The sequence below is a fragment of the Phyllostomus discolor genome, chromosome 10 (genome assembly GCF_004126475.2).
Source record: "Phyllostomus discolor isolate MPI-MPIP mPhyDis1 chromosome 10, mPhyDis1.pri.v3, whole genome shotgun sequence".
In the NCBI taxonomy this organism is placed as follows: domain Eukaryota; kingdom Metazoa; phylum Chordata; class Mammalia; order Chiroptera; family Phyllostomidae; genus Phyllostomus; species Phyllostomus discolor.
The window spans coordinates 14,344,792-14,368,295 of NC_040912.2; the positions used below are offsets into that span (position 1 = coordinate 14,344,792).

Genomic DNA, 23,504 nt, shown 5'->3' on the forward strand with positions numbered 1-23,504 from the left:
TACATCCCTCCCATCACCAAGGCACAGGACAGGGATCGTGTCTGAAGCAAATGCGTGTTTCTACAGTAAGGGAAATAAAATGTGAACTCTGAGTGGCAATTACGACTATATTTAGTCAATAATCACTCTTCAGCTATTGAATGAACTTTAGAACAATGAAGCCTAAAAGTCCTAAAACATCAGCAGTAGCAAAAACAAGTATTTGTTTAAAAAAGAAGCAAAAAAAACAAAAACACCTTTGTTCTACTGAAATACCAAGTCCTGAAGCTCCATTCAGCCCTCCCCCCGTCATGAATCACTTTTCTTCTACTCCAGCCACAAAAACAAAATTTAAAAAAAGTATTTTTTCATCTTATTACATGAAACACATTATGAAATATTTTAATATGGGCAGTATGATTTCAATGGAAAGAGAACAAACCTTGCAATCAACCACATACAGGCTCAAATTCCTTATTAATATTTAGAACTAAGTAATCTTGAGCAACTTCCTTAATCCCTGTGATGCTTCAATTTCCTCATTTATAAAATAGGAGAAAAATGCCTATTTCAAAAGTTAGTGTAAAAGAAGAGGGTAATGGGGAGACTTGAGTTGGCGTGGTGAACATACAATACAATATACAGATGTATTATGAGGAGGGACCCCAAAAAACTAGAATTTATTTATAAAAAAATTGTGTATTCATTCTTAAACGTTGAAACTTCAGTCACCTTCAAAGTACTCTCCATCTGATGCAGTGCACCTATCAAGACGTTTTTCCATTGCTCAAAACAGTTTTTGAATGCCTCGATTTTGATGCCTTTTAGTGCTTCTGCCTTTTTTTGCTTCGCCTCTTCCACATTTACAAACATTTCTCTTTGAAGATTTCTTTCATCCGGGGAAACAAAAAAAGTCACTTGGGGCAAGCCAGGTGAATAGGGAGGGTGAGACAAGGAGGTCATGACGTTTTGGTCAAAAACTGCTGAACACTCAGCACTATGTGGGCAGGTGCACTCGTAAATCACCCGTCACGAAACTGGCAAATGCAGAGTCTTCAAAAAAAATCCACTGGAGCCAAACATGCCCTCTCACCACGCCAGCTGGTGCACTGATGCAGACGGGTTCCTAGAACACTCACCTAGCAGGGGGAGCCTGGACTCCAAGGCGCCACCCTCCAGAACATAATTCCAGCTTTTTGCGGGGGTCCCCCCTCCTATAGAATTGTATACCTGAAACCTATATAATTTTATTAACCAATGCCATCCCAATAAATTCAATTTTTAACAAAACTAAAACAGTATAAGAAAAAGTTTATAAAGTACTTGTAACTGCTATGTTTCATAGAGATTCAAAAATTACTTATTACTTTTCTCATCCCATAATCAGAAGCAGCCAATTACAGGCTCACAGGCAGACAGCAGGCTGACAACCGCTGGGACGGGAGTGTGGTGTGAGGGGCTGGGCGTGGAGTGGGAGGGGTGAGGGAGTGAAAGAGTAAAAGCTCATGGACAAAGACAGCAGTGTGGGGATTATCAGGGGTGGGGAGTAGGGGTAGGCAGAGGAGGGTCGAGGGGGATAACTGGTAATGGATGGAGACATGACTTGGAGTGATGAACACACAACACAGTGTACAGATGATGTAGAATTGTGCACCTGAAACCTGTATAATTTTGTTGACCAGTTTCACCTCAATAAACTCAATAAAAAGAAAAAAAAGAAGTGCAGTTAGGCTTTAATTCGTAAATTAACCCAAATCTAACCTTTTTCCAAATTAAACATCCCTGTCATTTCCAGTTATCCTGTTCCCTCTGCTCACCCAGAGCCAGTTAGGTTGCCAACTGACCGACCTAGGTATGAACAGGTATGACCGCACTTTTGGAGTACAATCCCCAAAGGCAGGAACCACCAATACTTCAAGATTGGCCAGTTCCAAACCCAGGTATAGATAGAGCCCACCGGCACTGTGGAAAGCTATGACTGTTGGGCCAAATATCTCTATGTAAAAAAAAAAAAAAAAAAGAGTTCTGCTCAGCTTAACAACAAAGAAAACTGCAAGAGGAACTAAATGTAGTAGGACCTACACTAATAAAGAACGCACATGAAATATTCCGTTCTTCACACTCCTCCCGTACCCACAGATAACCACCTCTCAACAACGAGGGGCTATGGCAGCATCTAATAGTGAAGCAGAGGCCAGAGGGGCAGCATAACCCCACCACGCAGACCAGCAGACAAGCTCCCATCAGCAGGCGTGGGAGCCACCCCAACTTCGAAGCCTCAGGTCCCTCAGTCTCCACATCTCTCACAGGCACAGCTCCTGGGTCCCTCACCGGCTATGCCCCGTTGCAAGGGTTCTACCAAGTATTTGTAGTTTATAGCTCCTCCCAGTCCAGACACAACTTACCAAGCAGGGTTTTGCCTAGTGACAATGTTGCCTAGCAACATGACAAATATAATTTTATCAAATTACCAAGGGAACAGAGAGAGGGAATTATGCAAAGGTCAAATTCTCTTGCAAAAGAGGAAAAGATTTTGTTAACCCTTTATACACAACCACTATTTCCTATTTCTCGTACAAACAATAAAAGGAATCAAACCATGAATATAAATACACTATAAAAATTAAGATTTCATGCAAAGTATCATTCATCAGAGCATCCACAGTCCTGCTTTCTCAAAAGATACTTCATGCTCAACACAGAAATCATAATAAAAAAATTATTAACCCACCACATTTTGACAAGTTTTAATCTTCTCCTGAGCCAGATTATATTCTGCCCAAATTATCTCTAATTCATTTAAAGAAGCTGGGATAGTAAAATACTCTTCACCCAACACTTGTATAGCATCTGAAAGGTCATTTCCAAAACGAACACTGATGTTAACATGCCTGTTAAAAAAAATAGAAAAAAGGAAAAGGTCAAGAAATTTTTAAGCTGCTATGAGAAAACATACTGCATAAATAGTAATGGTCTCAAGTTACACTTTACAAAACTCACTACTAAGGGGTACTTTTAAAACTTTATATAAAGTCATAAATAACTTTCACACAAACTTGTAATTAAAACACATATCTGAGAAAAAAAGTATTTTTTAAAACCTTTAATAAAAGGACCTCAAAAGTCTACAGAATTTAAGTGATACCATCAGGCCTTCAATTCTGGTCTACAATTAGATTTATAAATATCTTCTTCCAAATTTTAGACTTAGTTAACCTTTCTTACCAAGACTACAGGCACATAGCCCATGTACCCTAATAAGCAGACTAGCATCTGGAGAATTTTAAAAAAGAAACTTTAAAGGAAAAGCAATCAGAGAGGCAGGCCACTGACAACACTAGCAAGGCCCGTCCCCATTCTTCTCCCTGGCTTCCCGCTAGACTGCCACCTTCTGAGTAGTTCCTCACCCCTTCAGACGTGGACTGAAATACACTGGTTTTGGTCCAACGTCTGTTTCACAGCTTTGCCAGTGTGACCACTTAAATTCTGGTAGTGCATCAAAGGTGGATTAGCCTCTAGAGGGACCAAAACACTCAGACTATTTAGACACATATAAACCAGATGTCCATTGATGGATTTACTCTGGAGAATGTAACTTTTCACTGGACAAAAGAACAACGTGCAGCATTCATTTGGGGCAGCTTCTCAGTGTTCCAAAGCACGTGAGACAATGAATTACTGGTTTACGTTTGTGTGTAGCATGAAAAGGGAGCTAGGCTGTTTTGAGAACTATTTTTTCCACACTCTAGAAAAGTAGAACAAATTATTCCTAACCAATAATAAAGTAATACTCTATTAAGATGAAATACCCACATAATTCATATACAAAGCCTGAGAAATGCTGAATAAACTCTACATAAGACTTGCTAATCAATTCCTTTTCTTCGGACTCATGATGACCACTTTTCTTCTGATTCTATGCAGACTACTTTTTTTTTCCTTTGGACAGAGTATAAGTGATTTAGATTACTAAAATCTCTAGTTTCTGCACAGGCCTGAAAATAACATTAAGCAAAACAACTGGACATAGCAGTAGTTTCCCATGTGTTGACTTTTTAATTGCACTCTGGTAGATGACTTTGGGACCATGTAACTCTCGCAGTAACAACATAAGACTGACAAAAAACACTACATTTTGCAGTGTTACGCTGTTACTCCCTGATTCTCAAGGAAGAAAGGATATACTGAAAAGTAAGTATTTTTAGTTTCTTTCTAAGTCATAAAAATACAAAGATTAAATTTTGAAGTAAAAAAAAATGGTGGCATGCAATTTAAACAGAGCACCAAATAATTATCATTCTCAAAAATATGGTCTTACCTACCTAATTGCTTTCAATCTTTCAATCTTAGCTGCCAGATTTTTCATTCGGGTGCCTACACGAGTCTTCAGAGTGCTTTCTAAACGTTTGGTCAGATCCATGATAGTTGCTTTCTCTTGCTGAAACAAAGAGCAAGCACACCCTAGTGAGACCCATATAGACTGTATTTCTACTGTTATTTAAGTGTTTTTTTAGAAATAATTAAAATTTTAAAGGGTAAGAAATGTTAGGCCACAGGATAACACACACTGATTTTCCTACTAGCTGGGACCTGAGAAAGATAATCTCTCCCAGTCTTCTGCCTTCACACAGATTAGACTCATATTTCATCTTAATAAGAAGCCAAAGAATCAAAATTTCATATGCTGTGTGTCTTAACACTTAGATTTTTAAAAGCTTAGACAACTATGCAACTTATAAGAAACACTTATTGTGTATAAAGAGACAGATAAAAATTAAAATGAAAAAAATACACCATGCAAATATGGCTTTATTACTATCAGGCAACATGGACTTCAGCACAGAGAGCACTCCAGGTGAAAAATGGGATATTTCATCAAGATAAATGAGTCGATTCATCAAGAAGATACAATAATTCTAAGTATATGAACCTAATAACAAATATTAAAAATCACAAAGTAAAATCTAACTGAACAAAATGAAGAACCAGACAAAATCACAGCAATATTTGGAGGTTTCAACACTCCTTGTTCAGTAACGAATGGAACAAGTGAACAGAAAATCCATTGGATACAAAAGACTTGGACAACACTATCAACCAATTCAACCCAACTAACATTTATAAAACACTCCGCCCAACAAATATAGAATACACATTATTTTTTAAAGTACATGGAACATTTCCAAAGACAAACCATATGCTGGGTAATAAAACATAAGAAAATCTCCTTTAAAAAGAACTGAAACCAGCCCTGGCTGGTGTGGCTCAGAGGATTGAGCGCTGGCCTGCAAACTGAAAGGTCACCAGTTCAATTCCCAGGCAGGGCACATGCCTGGGTTGTGGGCTGGGTCCCTGTTGTGGGGCATGAGAGAGGTAATCGATCTTTCTCTCACACACTGGTGTTTCTCTCCCTCTCTTCCTCCCTCCCTTCCCCTCTCTCCAAAAATAAATAAATAAAATCTTTTTTAAAAACTGGGTGAAGGATTAATTGTTCAATTCTCTGTCTTTTTGGAATATTTGAAAATTTCCATAGTTAAAAGTTTTTGAAAGAACATAAGAGGAAATGTAAATGAAAAATTACTAACGTTTTAAACATCCAATGAAATCCAAAGATGATTAGTTTGAGTGTAAAAAAGTCATCTATAAACAATGTAAAGTAAGGAGGAGAGCAGGACAGAGATAGGGGAGGAAGGGAAGCAGAGGAGAAGTGACAGCACACTTAGCAAGCTTAGGTGAAGACACGGATTCCCCAGCTGGTCCCTCTTTCCCTCACAGCCCTGGAGCACGCCATACCTGCAGTTCCTGGGTGGTCTGTTCTACTTTCCACTCTAACGCCGTGTAACTTTCGAGAAGAACCTCCTTCTCTGTTTTGAGCTTTTCATTCTCTTCAATCAGTTTCTGGTCCTGCTTAATTTTTGCCAGGCTGACATTAGATCCTAAATTAAAGTCACCGATAGCCAAACATTCCCTGTTAAAAACAAATTCACTCATTTTAAAAACCAAACTGTGGAAGGCTGACAGAGATCAAACGCCTAAACTAAATTATTGTTGTAGGCTTTTTATACCATAATATATCTTAAAGTTAATTTTGGAAACTAAGCTAAAACCTTTACATACTTCAACACTAAAACATATTTTAAGGCAAACTAGATTTTATAACGGAAGTCATTACTTCAGGAACAATGCTTCCAACTCCCAAGAAAATATATTCCACCTTCCTCCAAGCAATGTCCACTCCAGCAATCCAGTAAGAAGCACTCTGCGGCAGTTTCTCCCACTCCTCCTCCCCACCGCCCCGCCCTCTGCTCCATCTGACAGTTCAGTCCCCAGGCACTCATAAAATCCCCACAGCTCCATCACCTAACGCATGGCCTCACAGCCTGAGTCACGACACAGAATGGTCTGGGACTTGTGAACATCAAGCGTGGCTTTCTGCTTCAATTTATGGTTCAATTATCTAAAAACTGAACTCCTTTTGTAATAATCAAATTCCATCACAATAAGTTTTCACAGGAATAACGAAGACCTTCTCATCTGATAAAAAGAAAGGCGATTTCCTGAAAACTCATTAGAATATTTCTAAAGCCACAGGAAAAACTTCAAAGCTTCTTTGAAATTCCAGCTCTCCCTGAATAATTCAGATTTCAGGGTAGATTCTATTTTTGATAAATGTCTTCAAGAGAGCTGGCACGCTTATGACTCAGCATCCACTTCTGGGTATATAAACCCAAACGCTAACCTAAAGACTTTATGCACCCCTATGTTCACTGCAGCAGTATTTACAACAGCCAAAATATGGGAGCAACCCAGTGCCCATCAACAGAAGAATAGAGATTTTTTAAATATTATACTGTTATTCTATTACAGTTATCCCAATTTTTCCCCCTTAGCCCTCCTCTGCCCAATGGAAGAGTAGATTGTAAAAGCTGTGGTACATATACACAATATATTACTCAGTCATAAAAAAAGAATGAAATTTTATCATCTGTGACAGCATGGATAGACCTAGAGGGTATTATGCTGAGTAAAATAAGTCAGTCAATGGAAGACAAGTACCATGTGATTTCCCTTACATATGGTCTCTAAAGAACAAAATCTGTAGCAACAACTGATTCTAAAGAACAAACTAAATGAACAAACAAAACCGAAACAGATTCATAGATACAGAGAACAGACTGATGGTTGCCAGAGCGGGCGGGGGTCGGGGGTTAGGGGACTGATAAAAAAAAGGTGAAGGGATTAGGAAGTAAGGACTGGTAGTTACAAAACAGTCATGTGGATGCAAAGTACAGCACAGGAAATGTATTGGCTAATATTATATACAGTAACTATGTATGGTGCCAGGTGGAAGTATCAGGGGGAGCACTGTAAGACTGCCTAACCATGCTGTACACCTGAAACTAATACAAAATAATGTTTAATGTCAAGTGTAACTGAAAAAAATTTTTAATGATTTTTAAAACAGAGTTGGCATGAAGAGTTGGTATATGAACTTTAAACAATTCAGGAATGATTTTTCTTTCAAAATGGCTTTTAATGAAAGCATTTCTACTAAAGATTTCTACTAAAGAAGAGGGTAATAATACATGTTTGAGAAAACCAGAAATAAAATAATTAGTATCATTCCTCAAAATCACTGACATGGCTGAGGACCTCCAAAACATCAGCCCATGACAAGGGCTCCGACCCTGAGTTAAAAATAGGTCAGACTAAACACCCCACCACAGACTTACTTTGGAAATGTCACATGATTTCCTGCATCGTTTTCATCCTTTAAGTCAAGAGTCGGCCTCCCCCCGAGCCGCCCCTTGGGCCTGCTGAAGGACGGCTGGTTGGACCTGTGCCCCCACAGCGGGATGGGGCCTTTGAGGTTCCTGAGAACGAGCTGACCAGGATCCGGTTTCTCCTCACAGGTGCTGGCGCTGGCAGTGAGTTTGCATTTTTCTGCAAACCCCTTCTTAGCCACCTCTTCCCCTATATCCACAGTGCCATACTCCGCCTGAGCAATAAGCGTTCCATCTTGATAGGTTGCTTTAATTCTCATTTTTATTTCCTTTTCAAAAATCAAGCTTCCCAAAAAGGTTCTGCCCTAAGACAGACAGAGAAAAAAACATAAACCTGCCACATAAACGGGCTACCACATGTTTTTCTTCATTTACTTTGTTTCCACCCAGTTTTTCCAACGACTGTATTTATTTATTCTCAAATCTCTGTAGAAGTAGTCTTACCCTTGTTATGCAAATACACTTCCGCACATGTAGGAATAGATTCCAATTACACACTTGGTGAGGTAGATCTAATACATGTACAGACACCCATATTTAAATTTTTTTAAATATGTATCTATTGAATACCCTCAAATAATTTTTTAAACCAAGCAAACTATGTTGACCATTTTGGCCCCAACCAAATATAATAGTGTCTTCAGAAGCTACAGCACATAAAAATAAATTTTGGTACCTAGAAAAGGCACCAAAATTCAACAAAACTTAGGCAGAATCATGTACTCTGGTTTTAAAGACAGACAACAGCAGGAACGAAAAGCAGAAACTAAGAGCACAAAATATCAATATGTTTTTTAAATCAACAAATTGAAATTACAGAAAATGAGATGTTAGAAATTCCTAAGTTCAAAGCCCTCTTACTGAATTTTATTGAAGGGTGTAACACTTGTACAAGCAGCATATGAGAAGCCATATGAGTGATTATGTACTTGCTAACTTTTAATTACTGATTATCCATTCTGTGCACCAAGCACAGATATATCTAAAACATATTTCAAACTGGAAGATATCTTGAGATTTAGTTTTAATAAGAACCTGCTTACAGCTCAAAAATATTAAATTTCCTAAAATTACTTTGATACACCCTACCCACCAAGACAGAACACTGAACTTGGAATACAATTTAATTAAATTGTAAAACCACCCCTGAAATTATCAATGTCTTCTAGAATTAGGTTGCTAACCCAAAATTTAATGGAAATTAATACAAACTAGAATCTAGATTAGCAGAACATCACTGCCAATCACCACATCAAATAGTATGAGCCTCTGTAAAAGCAGTAAAACCTGATTAATTTACAACCCTGCTAATTTCAAATGTGCGATGTTTATGACCAGGACTAGGTTAAAGATCACTCTTACTGAAATGCTCTCTCAAAAGCCAGAGACAACAGAATAATTATATTTATCATTTTCTCCATCACGTAAAAGTCTCTCCTTTTAAGCTTTGACAACAGAAAAACTAATTATATAAATTATACACATTATACCACTTGTATATGAATATCATAATGTTTACCTAGCCAAAGATCAGCACAAATATATTATTATATAATTGCTTTTGAATTATTCTATAATTCATATTTTTTACTTATCTATACAGACTTTTATATTAAAGAAAATTAGTGGAATTTAGCTACACTTACATTTTGTTTCAAACACATAGTTTTACTTCTGTTAACAAAAGATATTTAAGATCTGTGGCTTGCCTGATCAAACTGGGTAACTTCTTGGCCAGAAGGAATCTGTAGTCCCCAAAGTCTATACTTTTTGGCAACACTAGAAAATTGCAGATCCAAAGGAATCTCAACTATATCGGATCGATTTAGAATTTCAGTATTTCCATAGTCAATGTATCTCACCAGACACTGGAGGGAAAAAAAATGAAACAAATACTAATATGGAACTAAGATTAAATACCTCAAATAAACCACCAATTTGCTGCTTTCTATCAATTACCTATAAATCAAGACAGCATTTTACCTCAAAATAACAAACAAGAGCTCCAGCAATAGTCTCGAAATAAGAAAAAAATCCATAGACCATGAGAACCCAGTGATTTCTATATTTGGTACCAAACAGTATTATTTCCAAGAGTACCATTTTTCATTTTGGCTTTTCTTAAAAACAACTGGTATTAAATAAACATAAATTTATGAAGCTTATCGCCCTCTCCCACCTGGAATGTTAAAATCAAGCAACATCATTAAATTCAAGTTGAAAAAAAAGGCAAAGTTATCAAACTTTCTGTGAAAATTAAATACAGCCCAGCCCTGACTGGTGTGGCTCAGTAGGTTGGGCATCATCCTGCAAACCAAAAGGTCACTGGTCTGATTTCCAATCAGGGCACGTGCCTGCGTTGAGAGCCAGGTCCCTGGCTGGGGGTGTGCAAGAGGCAACTGATCAATTTCTCTCAAACATCCATGCTTCTCTCCTTTCTCCCTCCTTTCCCCTCTCTCTAAAGAAGTAAAAAATAAAATTAAAAAATCTTTTAAAAAGTTAAATGCAGTCTAGGTATTAGACCTTGGAAATGAATAATTCACCTGTACCTCAAGTTCCGTATCTGCTTAAAAAGAAAAATAGTTTATCACAAGGTCTAAGGTCAATTAAGGGGTGACTTGCCCCTTAATTGAAAAAGTTAAATCAAAATCAACATCAAATGCAAAATATCATCTACAGTTGTCAAATTGTGGGGAAAAGGTATATTAAAAAGGTCTACTTCATATCTCTGAGAGCAATAAAACATAAGATTTTTAAAAAATGGTATTTGGAACATTACTCAAATTGTTTCATATTAGCCTCTCCTTATTACACCAAGAAACACATTTATAAAATATATCTATTACAAAATATTTCAAGTCCTGGAAAACCACCACTAAATAAAACAGTAAAGAAAGCCTGCAGAAATGCTTTTATACAGCTTGCAGTGTGCAATTGCTACCAAACAGTTATGCAGAATCTCTGCTCCACAAATCCCAGTAAAAGCTCCCACAAATTCAAAACTAAAATAACTAAACACAAAGAAAATTCATCACATTTAACTAAGGCAGGAGAAAGCTGCAAGGCTGTCTTCATTATTAACAATATGCACATCGACTAAGTGATAGGTAAACATGACTTCGGGATCAATAAAATGTCATTTTCTTACTCAGTCTTAATGGAATGAGCTTTTAAAAGTTGCTCAGCAAGAATCAAACATAGGTATTAAGAACTGAGGTACAAAAAAACAATTAGTCACCAAAAATTATTCTTGGACAATCTGGAGCGATTATATACGACAACTTAAATTCAGAAGACTATTCCTGAATCTGACCTGGATGTTTTTAAGCAAAAAATGTTTTAATCAATTAATAAGTTCATTGAACCAGATTTTATTACTAGTTTGAATAAGCAATGAAGGCATAAATAAGCATCACATTTTAGAACCAGAATAATATTTCTCGGGGAGGGGGAGGGAGTGAACACTTATGCCTGCCTTTTCATCACTGATGATTTTCAGTACTTTGCACCTGTACCAACATTTATCTTCAGAAAATAATCCACCATAAATCTACAAAGAGAAAAAGAAAGTAAAATTATTTGGAATTTCAATGAATCAAAGTATGCTGAGTAGATCAGAACAGTGGTTAGCACTTGCAAAGCACTTATTCTGCATGTCAATAAGCACTTTACATATAACTTGTTTCACTCTCACAGCCCTATGAGGCCTGCACTCGATTTTCACCATTACACACCTAAAGTCATAACCTAGTAAGCAGCAGGGTCAGGATTCAAACCAAAGCAATCTGACTACAGAGTCTATTACATTCTTCTGCCTCTCCATGAAAAGGGGGCAGGAGGGGTGGAAAAATGAAAACCAGACAATTCAAACGGTGCCACAAATTAGTGTTTTCATATTTGGAGACATATGCACCATGTTCATTGCAGTATTATTTACAATAGCCAATACTATATGGAAGCAACCTAGGTGTCCATCAATACATGAATAGGTAAAGATAATATGCCACATACATACAATAGAGTACTACTGAGCCATCAAAAAGAATGGCAACTTGCCATTTACAACATGAATGAAACTAGAGGGTATTATGCCAAATGAAATAAGTCAGAGAAAGACAAATAGCGTATGATTTCACTGATATGTGGAATCTAAAAATCCAAACGAACAAATAAACCAGGAGCAGACTCATAAATACAGAGAACAAACTGATAGTAGTGAGGTGAGGGAAACGGGCAAAAAGGGTGAAGGGGATTCAGAAGCACAAACTTCCCGTTATAAAATAAGTCAGTCGTGGGGATGTGAGGTACAGCATAGGAAATACAGTCAATAATATTATAACTTTATACAGTGACAGTTACTAGACTTAATTGTGGTGATCACTTCATAGGCAATATGAATGTTGAATGGCTATGTTGCATATCTGAAACTAACAGTATAGTGTATGTCAACTGTACCTTAGTTTTTAAAAAAGGCACAAGCATCAGACTTGAAGTCGTACTGTTTTAACATATGAAGACATAACTGATACAATTAATTGCTCTTAAAACATAAACATTCCAAGCATATGCCACTTAAGTCGAATTCTCAACTATGGTGGGATCCCTATATCCTACCAGCCAGGAAAGGTTTTTTTACTTTAAAGGTTAATTTACCCACATTAAGTGGGTAAAATTAAATTAGAAATATCCTTAATACCAAACTTCCATTTATTTTAAATTAATATTTTAATTTAATAAACAAGGAGAAAAATTTACAGAGCGCATGCCAATTTCTCTACCTCAGCAGCACTGACATCTGAGACGGGATAACTCTTTGCAGGCACAGGTGGAGGTGCTGGCTGCCCTGCCCACTGCAGGATGCTTAGCAACATCCCTCTGGCCCCTACGTACAACATACCAGTAACACTCCCTCCAGCGTGATGGCCAAAAAGGTCTCCACACACTGCCAAATGGGCCCTGGGGGTGGGGAATAAATACAACATCGCCACAGGTTGATAACCACTTTAAATCATTCATGTTCAATGGGAAAAAATATTCCTTCCCCAAGGAGTTGGAACTGATTCTCAGGGGGTGGGAAGGCATAGTAGATATTACAATGGTTTATAGCCCTCCAAAGTTCAACCCTATCTGACAACCCAAACAGATATACAGTACATCTGTGGTGTTCAAATTTCTTGGGGGAAAGAGATCCACTACGGGGAAAATGCCTTAAAAGGGCATAATGAAAAAAGGTTGAGGAACACTGTTTTAAGTGACAGTGTAAAATATATTTTAAGCATATCACTCTGAACTATAGAAAATTCACAGATTTTAAAGCAAAAGCAATATAGAGTATAAAACTTAAAATCCTCAATTCCCCAAAGCAATAAAGCACACGTCAATTCAAACACACAAACAAATATCTAACAAAGCAATTGCTACAAAGAATGAGCGTGTTCAAGCAGCACCTGACTCTGGCTCCCTCAGCTAACATCCAACAGAGGGCGCTCGAGGAGAGCACAAACAGCATGGTCCCCTCTCCCAACCACGTTCCTTCCCTTTTCAGCAAGCAAACCGGTTTAGTAGTAAAAATAGCTGATAATCTGCAGCCCTACCCAATTTCAAACTCTACCAATACTATATTACCTTCAGTTAAGACTTTGTCATAATACACTAATAAAATAAACAACTGGAATAAGGCAAGTGGCAGAGATAATGTATCGTTGCAACCCAGTCTAGGTAAGAATGGGGACTTCTCTCCAGAAATAGAGCTGGGACTGTCCAAGTTGAGGAATCTGAAGTTATCATAAACAAGACTCTATTCCAAATAGATTTACTGGTCTTTAGAAAACAGTCCCATTGTACCTGGTCCCAATCTTCTCTTACAATTCACCTACGCACAGCCCATGACCCGCCTACATGGTGAGGGAGTGAGAACCAGTCAATCACTGAGGAAAATTTACAAAGTACCATCCATTCATGGTAACTGGAGAGGACTGAGCAATCATTTATAATGTCTATTATTGAAACTGGTTTGAATTTTTTATTAAGCAAGTAATTTATTTTGCATTCAACATAGAAAAAGCAGGTATGTTTTAATTTTTAACATATTAAGCACAGTCATAGACTACAAAGATGCTTTTAAAAAAAACCCTAAAAACTACAAATTGCATTACCTTATCCATTCTGCTGCTGATCTCCAAGCTACACTGCTCCCTTCCTTCTAAGCCTCTTCTTTTACACGTTTTTATATAAACCACTGGGGTTTTAATTATTTTAAAATAAAACCAATAGAGGTGCATTACTAGAAGAAAATCAAAGTGTATTGAAAGTGGTAAAGAATAAGATTTCCTTCCCAACACTTCAACATGCACATCCTGAAAATAATTTTACACTTACACTAATGTTCCACATACACTAGGCTACGTGTATACCTTTTTATTTACACAAATGGGCTCATTATACATACACTATTCTGAATCTAATTCTGTATCAAAATACAGGAATCTTCCCCTCCCAACTAAATATCCAGGGCTCCGAGCCGGGAAAGACAAGCAAGGCACCCAGCACACAAAGGCACCAGGCCTGCACGCACTAGGTGCCTCCTTACATTTCACACAACAACTCTGTTTTGCTCAGCAGTGTGTACTCAATGCTTAGCACAGTGCCTGGTGCACAGCGGACAGTCCATAAGCATTTCTGAAACAATAAACTTACTATGACTACGGTCTTCCTTTCAAATATATCAAAAATTTCAAAAACTGTAACATTTAAGATATAGAAAAGATTGACATGACAGATGGAATAATTACATCCGAGAAAATGGCTCACCTTCTTTGGATCAAGATTCCCAAAAACTGAATTGGCACGAGGACAAACTTCAGACAATGAGCAACCGATCTTCATAATGTCCTTATTCCTACTGATACTCTGGCAGGAAGGACCGATACAGTGTAAGATTCAGTAAAACGTGAGTTGACAGCATTATACAATTAAGGGTTCTACTAAGCATAATACTTCAAAGATTATGAAGCACTAGAAATTAAATCAAATCCTTATGTCAACATTTTTTCATAGGCAAATGAGTTCTTTCTAAGAAGTGGGACTAGGCTATAGAGTAGTTTTACTTCCCATGAGCTAAAATTACTTGGAATTCAAACCAAGATACTAAATATTATTAAATCATCTGAAGAGATAATTTTAAACAATTGTCTCTGGATTTACTTTAGATCAAATTCAAATTGCTCAAAATGGACAGCATACTTTGGTCTAATTACACGAGTCTTCTCACATATTTGTTCTTATGTAAAGGAAATGTGTAAAAACAATTTCAAAATGTATACATTCCTCTGTACGCAAATACTGTAATCTAGTTAGTAAATTTATTTCTCACAGGGTCATGAGTTAACAATTAGGAACTATTTAAGTATATACTAGGATTACACAAATAAGTATAACAAATGTACTGTAAACAATGAAAGCAGGTAGAAAGACATTAAAATTAAAGAAGGCTAAATAAACCTACAGTGTTAGATTAGAGCTGGAAGATATCAGAGTGAACTCATAATACATATGTGTGTACGTGCATTATGTATGTTAGTGTGCACTCATGCATACATGAGAGAGGCACACAGAGACAGAAACGTAGGTGTGTATGAGTGGGTTTTTATACATATACCTTTCCTAGCCCTGTCTACTGAGAGGGCCTAGAAGCAAAGACACTCCAGTAGCCACATGCACGCCTAGCACCTCGATCTTGATTTCTAAACACCACTCTCCAATAAAAGGAAACAGGGTTCCTTTGAGAGTGGTTGGTTTCAGGGCTAGGAAAGGGAAATAAAAGATAATCCTGTCATCTCTAGTGGTGCCAGAAAGCAAAGAAATGCTAAAAAAAAATGAGGGTACATTTAAAGGATACAATACAATAGCTAACATGAACAATCTCCTAATGGCCAACGCTGCAACAAATTAAATAATGACAATATAAAATAAATAACGACAGTACTGGATACATCCCATGGACTAAATACCCACTGTCCATATTAATATAAATAATCAAGTAAACAAATAATGGTGGAGAATAGACAGCTGTTCCTTACAGAATCCCAATTAATAAATGTAGAAGGAATGAGTCCTGTCTGGTGTGGCTCAGCTGGGGCACATCACCCTGCAGAGGGAAACGTCGCAGTCTGGATTCCCCAACAGGGCCCACGCCCGGGCTGCAGGCCCAGTCCCCAGCTGGGGCGCATGCAGGAGGCAGCCAGTCAACGTTTCTCTCACGCATTGGCATTACTCTCTCTTTCTCCCTCCCTTCCTCTCTAGATGCAAATAAATTAAATCTAAAAAATAAAAAATAAATGTAGAAGTGAGGGAAATAGAAAATCATCATTAGGTAAGTACCATATTAAAAAATAATAAAATTTGTGGGTTAAACAGATGGAGAGAAACAAGTCTCAATGTAGCTCCCTCTAAAATATTTACTGATTACAAAAGGAAAAACAGTAACTTTTCAGTGAAGAAACCCAGCAGTTACCACTATAACCAAGTGGATCGAGGTTAACATCAATAGTAAGATGTATCAACATCACAGATCCTCAGTGTGATGCACTGAACAGGACACAACAGCACTTCTGCAATATTACTGCCAATCTATGAGAAACTATCAAACAAATTCAAACTGAGAGACAGTCTATAAAGTAACTGACCAAAGCTCACCCAACACGTCAAAGTCATGAAAGACAAGGATAAGTAAAGGAACTACCGAAGGTTGAAGGAGACTAAGAATACATAACACTAAATTAACAATGTGGAATTTTGAACAGAAAAAAGACAATGAAAACCTGGAGAAATGTCAATAAGGGTTATAGTTAATAACAATATTAATTTCCTGGCTTTGATCATTGTACTCTGCTTATGTAAAATGTCAGCATTAACAGAAGATGGATGAAGGGTATAAAGAAAGCCTCTGTACTAATACAACTTTCCTAAGTCTAAAGTTATTTCAAAATAAACAGACAGGTTTTTCTAAATATATCAACAAAATATTCAGTAAAGTTGGAATGAACATGATTATCTCTGATGACTGAAACACTGAAAGAGCAGACCCAAGGACACCAGGATGAGTACTAGTATCGCTGTTCAGTAAAAACAGGAACTGAATTTACAGACCCCAAGACACATCAGAAGTAGCCTGTGTGAATACAGCCCTGAAATTACCTAAAATCAGAACACACCAAAATATTCTACATAATCAGATTTTGTAGCAATGTGGATTAAATAAATTAAAACTCTTTCTTTCAAATAAAAGGTGGAAGTCCATCCATTGTTGAAATAACCAGGATGATTTGCACAACATCCATATAACCTGGCAGCCAAGGAGAGTGGACTGGAATGTGCATGTGTGAACAATGGTGACTTCACTGCACTAGTCAGTGGGGGTGGTAGACGCTGTTGAGTGAACTTGTGTACTGTGTGTCCATTCACATTCAAACTGACTGAGTAGAGCAATGAATGTGCATCAAATTTTGTGTTAAGCTTGAACATTCCTATACGGAAACTATTCAGATAATTCAGAAGACTTTACAGGATAATGCAATGAGGCAGCGCAAACAAAAGTGTGGCACAAATGCTTCAAAGACGGTCAAAAATCTGTTGAAAGTGATCCACATTTTAGAAGGCCTGCAACGGCAGGACACATGAGAAATGTCGAGTGTGTGCAGGCTGCAACCAAGAACAGCAACTGACAGTGCGGGAACAAGAAGCTGATCTGGGGATTCCAAAAACAACCGTGTCTGAGATCTTGACGCAGGATCTAGGCATGAAACATGTCATGGCAAAATTCGTTCCACACCTTCTGCTACCAGAGCAGAAGGAATATCATGCTGCAGTTGCTAAGGACTTGATTCAAACTGCTATCAATGAACCAGAGTTCCTCAAGATGGTCATAACCAGAGATGAATCGTGGGTCTACAGCTATGATGCGAAAACTAAGGCCCAGTTGTCCCAATGGAAGTCGCTTAGTTCTCCACACCCGAAGAAGGCGAAGCAAAGTCACAGCAAGGCTGAGACCATGTTAACTGTGCTTTTGACTGGAAAGGTGCTGCCCATCACAAGTACACACCTCCAGACCAAACGATATGGAGTACTACCTCAATGTTCTTCTTTGATTGAGAGATGTAATAAAACAAAAAAGGCCACAGCTATGGGTAACTGGTGATTGACAGTTTCATCAGGACAATGTGACCACTCACACATCAAGCCTTGTGCAGTTTTTTTGGTGAAACATCAAATAAGCCAGGTGACTCAGCCTCCCTACAGCCCAGATTTGGCACCCTGCAACTTCCGGCTTTTCCCAAAACTAAAATTGCCTTTGAAAGGAAGAGATTTCAGACCATCCATGAGATTTAGGACAATATGACAGGGCAGCTGATGATTAGTGAGAGAACTGTGTGAGGTCCCAAGGTGCCTACTTTGAGGGGGACTGAAGCATCACTGTCCTGTGTATATTGTTTCTTGTATCTTGTATCTTCTTAAATAACTGTCTCTATTTTTCATAGTGCATGGCTGGATACTTTCTGGACATACCTCAAGCCTTAAACTTTTTACTATCTAATCTTTTACAAAAAAAGTTTGCTGACACCAGATTTCATGTGCAAAAAGAAAACACATGAAACAAGAAAAATATCTTGTTAATATAATTGTGCTGATTATACTTTGAAGTAACATTTTGGATATTTTAAGTTAAATAAAATGTATTTATTAAAACTCATTTTACCTGTTTCTTCTTACTTTTTATGTGTCTGCTGAATTTCAAATTGCTTATACGGTACACATATTTCTACCGATACCATTCGTCTACATAGAAAATCTTATTTATGCTAACAAATGTTGTTCCTATTTCATGAACTTAAACTAATTTATCGTCCAACCTGGGACACTGTTGAGTGACAAAAATGCTATTAATACAAAGGGCACAGAACCAGAACATGTGGACACTTTATAAAACACACGCATAAGCAGACACACAAACCTGTCACAAGTTTTCTATGAATAGCACTCTTCCAATGTGTCCTTCAGGTACTCTGGGTTAATCACATTCTTCTACAACTTTTCTTCTCATAAATTCTATTCCCACCCTTTCAATTCACACCATCCACACAACAAACAGGAGTTCTCATGCTGTAGAAGTATACAGAAATGCTGCTCCCTTCCCTCCACGTGTAGTTCACAAAAGTAGAAATTAGGGATCACTTCAGTTCATTATAGGGGCTCACCATCCCAAATTCTGGAACACGTGCACTTTGGTGCCTCGCTTTGTAGTTAAAGCTCAGTAAACTTATCTGACTTGAAGCTTGGCAATAGTAATGTTTCATTACTGTTTCCAATTTTGTGATGAGAAAAATACTGTGTCTCCTATTCAAAATTAAGCCATTAGAAAAATGATGAGGCTTTTAAAGACAGTTTCTTTCAAGAAACAGTTGTATAAAATACCGCTAGATGGAGCTGTAACCTCACAAATAAAAGTTTCTCAGCCCCTTCAGTAATTTACGCAGCCCAGACTGTTGGCACTAAATTGAGTGGAACTCTGAAACCACAACTACGTTCTTGTTTTCTTACACTCAGTGAACTGTGAACACTACACTCATAACTCAAGCGTTAAGCTCCAGCTGTAGCCATTTGTCTTCTAGTGCCTGTGTCAAATGTTTGTCAATAAAAACCAGAAATGGAGAATGACAATTTGATTTCTGTTTTTGTTGGGGAGGACCTGTGTCGGTGGAGGAACGGATGGAAGAGAAATACCAGACTGCTGTTTACCTGGGCCCAAAATGTTACTGCATCTTCCACATGACTTCCAACCACATCTTCAACTAAAACCAAATCACAATGCACAGAAAATTAGAAATTAATCAAGATCATTTAGCTTTTACATCCAAAAATAACTTTTAGTGGCAGTACCTTTATTGGCAGGTGTATCTTCATCCATCTGGACAATTTCTGAAAAACTAAAACAATGCAATGTCTTAAATTAGGTTTAATAGTATGTCCATTACCAGTGCATAAAGATTAAACCTAATGTTCAATTTCATACAAGTATGATTTGCCCTAGTTATCAAAATTCAAACTTTATATTAAAGACTTCAAAAGTATTCATTCAATTAATTATTTTACTTGTTTTTAGTATATAGTATTTTTCAATTCATCATATACAAACACTATCTTCAAAATTATCTCTTTAGCCAAACTTTTACAAATGTTCACTAAGTGGATAATTCATGTACATTTCGCTGAGTTACATAAATCAATGCTTCATAACAATGCATATATTCTTTTAAAATAATTGAGGCCTTGCCCTGGCCAGTGTGGCTCAGTCAGTTGGGGCATCATCCCAGCACATCATGCCTAGGCTGTGGGTTCAGTCTCCAATGAGGCATGTGTGACAGCTGACCCATGCTTCTCTCTCATGTCCATGTCACCTCTCCCTCTCCCTCTCCCTCTGCCTCTCTCTGACTCCCTTTCCTCTTTCTAAAAAAAATCAGTAAGTCTGTCCTCAGGTGAGGATTTTAAAAAGATTAAAATAATTGATGGCCTTCCAACCAAGAGAACCTCCATAAATTATACAAAAAGAAACACCACAAATATATATAGCAGTAGAACGAATGCTTCAGACTGGTAATCAATTTTATTTAAAAGGCACAGTGGTTTTTGCTTTTGAAGATACCCTCCAATTAAAGACTTGCAAAAAGAATTTTGCCCATTACTTCTAAAATGGGCAAATTTTCATTATATAATATACTCTCCCAACTGCAAAACATTTCAAAATAAATGCCTATTAACTTATAATTTTATCCTTAATACACTAGGATATTACACTTTACATTCATAAATGTTAGTTCTTTGCAGGAAACTGAAAATATAGATTTAAGAAAAAGTTATCTAAAAACATCACTACACCAAAGCTTAAAATGCTCTCTGAACTAGGAAGAGAAAAATATTAACTCTGTCACAGGAGGAAAAAGAGCCCATAGAAAGTTTTTAAACTTTACTCTAACTTTTGTTAATTAAAAATAATTTCCATACACTAAGCAGCATAAAAACATCTTCAAGCCCTGGCTGGTGTAGCTCAGTGGATTGAGCGTGGGCTGTGAACCAAAGCATCACAGGTTCGATTCCTAGTCAGGGCACATGCCTGGGTTGCAGGCCACGAACCCCAGCAATCGCACATTGATGTTTCTCTCTCTCTCTTTCTCCCTCCCTTCCCTCTCTAAAAATCAATAAATAATTTAAAAAATAAAAATAAGTAAATAAAATCTTAAAAACACACACACACACACACATCTTCAAAGCCCTGGCTGGCGTGGCTCAGTGGATTGAGCGCGGGCTGCGAAGCAAAGCATCGCACGCAGGTTCGAATCCCAGCCAGGGCACATGCCTGGGTTGCAGGCCCCCGCCCCCAGCAACCGCACATTGATGTTTCTCTCTCTCTCCCTCCCTCCCTTCCCTCTCTAAAAAATAAATAAATAAAATCTTTTTAAATTTTTTTAAAAATAAAAAGTTTTTTAAAAACCTTCAAAACAAGGATTCTTCCTCCAATATTGATCAAAAAGTAATTTTCAGAATGAGCAAGAATGTTGTAAAACCAAGTTGGAATCAGTTTAAGGAGACCTTGGCTTAAATTTGGTTGAAAAAGAAGAGATAGAGAGAGAGAGATAAGGAGAAAGGAAAGAAGAGGAAAAAGAAAAAGAAAATGTTTACTTTGGAAATCCCACCACACACGAGCTATTTCTGGAATAGTTAAGCTTTAAAACCGTTGTTTTGAAGGGGATCAAAACGACTTTCCTGCGGCGATCACGAAGAAGTCATGAGGCACCCACTTGCTGCAAACCTGGATCAGCAAACGGCACCCCTGAATCTCCAGTCCATGGCCAGGGCTGCAGTGAGTCAGTCCAGGTCTCCCCTAGACGACTACTTCGAGAGATTTCGAATGAAGTAGCACGGAAGAGAGAACTCCCCGTTTTCACCGAGAACCCTCAGGCCCGCGTTATCTGCAGGCCAGCTTCGCCTCTGGGCCCCGAACTTCGAAGTTCGGGGCCTGTCACCCTCGGAAAGGGGCGCGGCGGCGGCGAAGGCCGGCCAGGAAATGGCCTCGCCATCCTGGGAGACCTAACCGGCGACCAGGGCAAAACTGTGGCCCCGGAAGCGACCACCATCACACCTACCAGAAGGACTACTACTGACCTCACACTTTCCGCCACAGAATCCCTAGGAAAGTGTCCCCAGCCCCACATGCTGAGCCCTGGGCCCTCTGCCCGCCACCACTGCTCACCGTCCGCCAGCCCTCGCGCAAGCGCAGACACTTACCCCGCGAGCCTCGGCCGCTGGGACTCCACGCGGCCCTTGCGGACACCGCCGGGGGCCATCATCGCCATCTAGTGGGTTGCTGCCTGGCTCACGTGGCCGCCGCCGAGGCCCGGGGCCTGCGGCGACGCACGCTGGGCGGGGCCGCGCATGCGGACATCCACGCAGGCAGATGGCCTCGTGCACCGTGAGTGAGAGCCAGAGAGTCAAGGGTGGGAGTTGCCCCCCACCTACCTAAAAAGATAGGTTCCTTTCTCAAGGCTTCAAAGAATGATGTAAAGTAGTGGCGTGAATTTCGTGCTGTTTCCTAATTTGTTCATGCTGATTCAAATTTTAAAACAGCAAAATTAGACGAATCCGTAAATCCATTTTTACAGGATGGAAAGGAGAAAAAGACGTTGGTGGTTGAAAATGTGGCCCAGCCTCTCTCTGTCTCTTGTGTTGCAGCTTTCTTTCCACGGGGGCCGTGGTAGAGAGGGGGACCACGGGGATGGTGGTTAATACAGCTTAGGTGTCTGGTTATATGCAGGTAATACAATTTGTGGCAAACCTTGGACAACAGTTAAAATAGTCTCCATTAATTTAACACCTTGATCGAGATATGATAAACTGCAGGTATTGAAAGTGCACAATTTAATTAGAGCGGACATAACGTATACACTGTTGAAATCATCCTCGCGATAAAGAGAACAATCATTTACCTCTAAAAAGTTTCCTCATGCACCTTTAGCTCTCCCACCTACCCCAAGTAACAGATCCTGCTGTCACCATACATTAGTTTGCGTTTTCTAAAATTCGATTTAATGAAACCATACGGTATGTACGTTGTGTCTGGTTTCTTTCATCCAGCATACTTTTGAGATTCATTTAGTTTGTTATATGTATCAATAGTTTATTGCTTATTTGTTGCTAAGTACTGTTCCATTGCATGATCATAATACAGTTTATCTACTTTCTCGAAGACATTTGGATTGTTTCCAGTTCGGGATTGTTTCGAATAAAGCTACTGTGGACAGTCAGATGCAGGCCTTTGTAAGGGCCTATGCTTCCATTTCTGTGAGTAAATACATGGAAGTAGAATGGTAGGGTCATATAGTTAGTTGTGTGTTTAACTTTCCCAGATACTACTAGACTGTTTTACAAAGTAGTTTTACTATTTTATATTCCCACCAGCAGTGTTTAAGAGTTCTATTTGCTCTATATCCTCACCCTCATTTTACATATATGGTCAGTGTTTTTAAGTTTGACATTTATGTATAATGGTATCTCTTTGGTTTTAATTGAATTTCCCTGTTGACTCAAAATATTGAGTATCTTTTTTGGTTTAGTTTCTATCTATATAGCCTCTTAGGTGAAGTGTCTGTTCAAACTTTTGCCCATCTTTTGTTTTCTTGCTGAGGTTTGCAA

The 23,504-nt window shown here is 38.3% G+C and overlaps 1 protein-coding gene across 1 annotated transcript in view; it reads right to left on the reverse strand.

Annotated features, from left to right (window-relative positions):
- The window catches only part of STK31 (serine/threonine kinase 31), a 58,521-nt gene extending 38,782 nt beyond the window's left edge, over positions 1-19,739 (reverse strand). Inside the window, exons 1-9 of the mRNA XM_028525989.2 lie at positions 19,698-19,739; positions 19,557-19,609; positions 14,574-14,672; positions 11,239-11,313; positions 9,473-9,631; positions 7,713-8,068; positions 5,773-5,947; positions 4,302-4,417; positions 2,711-2,870 (exon numbers count right to left, since the gene is read on the reverse strand). Of these exons, the coding sequence (XP_028381790.2) occupies positions 2,711-2,870; positions 4,302-4,417; positions 5,773-5,947; positions 7,713-8,068; positions 9,473-9,631; positions 11,239-11,313; positions 14,574-14,672; positions 19,557-19,609; positions 19,698-19,725 (1,221 nt within the window). The 5' untranslated portion in view covers positions 19,726-19,739. The remainder of the gene's footprint in view (positions 1-2,710; positions 2,871-4,301; positions 4,418-5,772; positions 5,948-7,712; positions 8,069-9,472; positions 9,632-11,238; positions 11,314-14,573; positions 14,673-19,556; positions 19,610-19,697) is intronic.
- Positions 19,740-23,504: the final 3,765 nt, after the last annotated feature.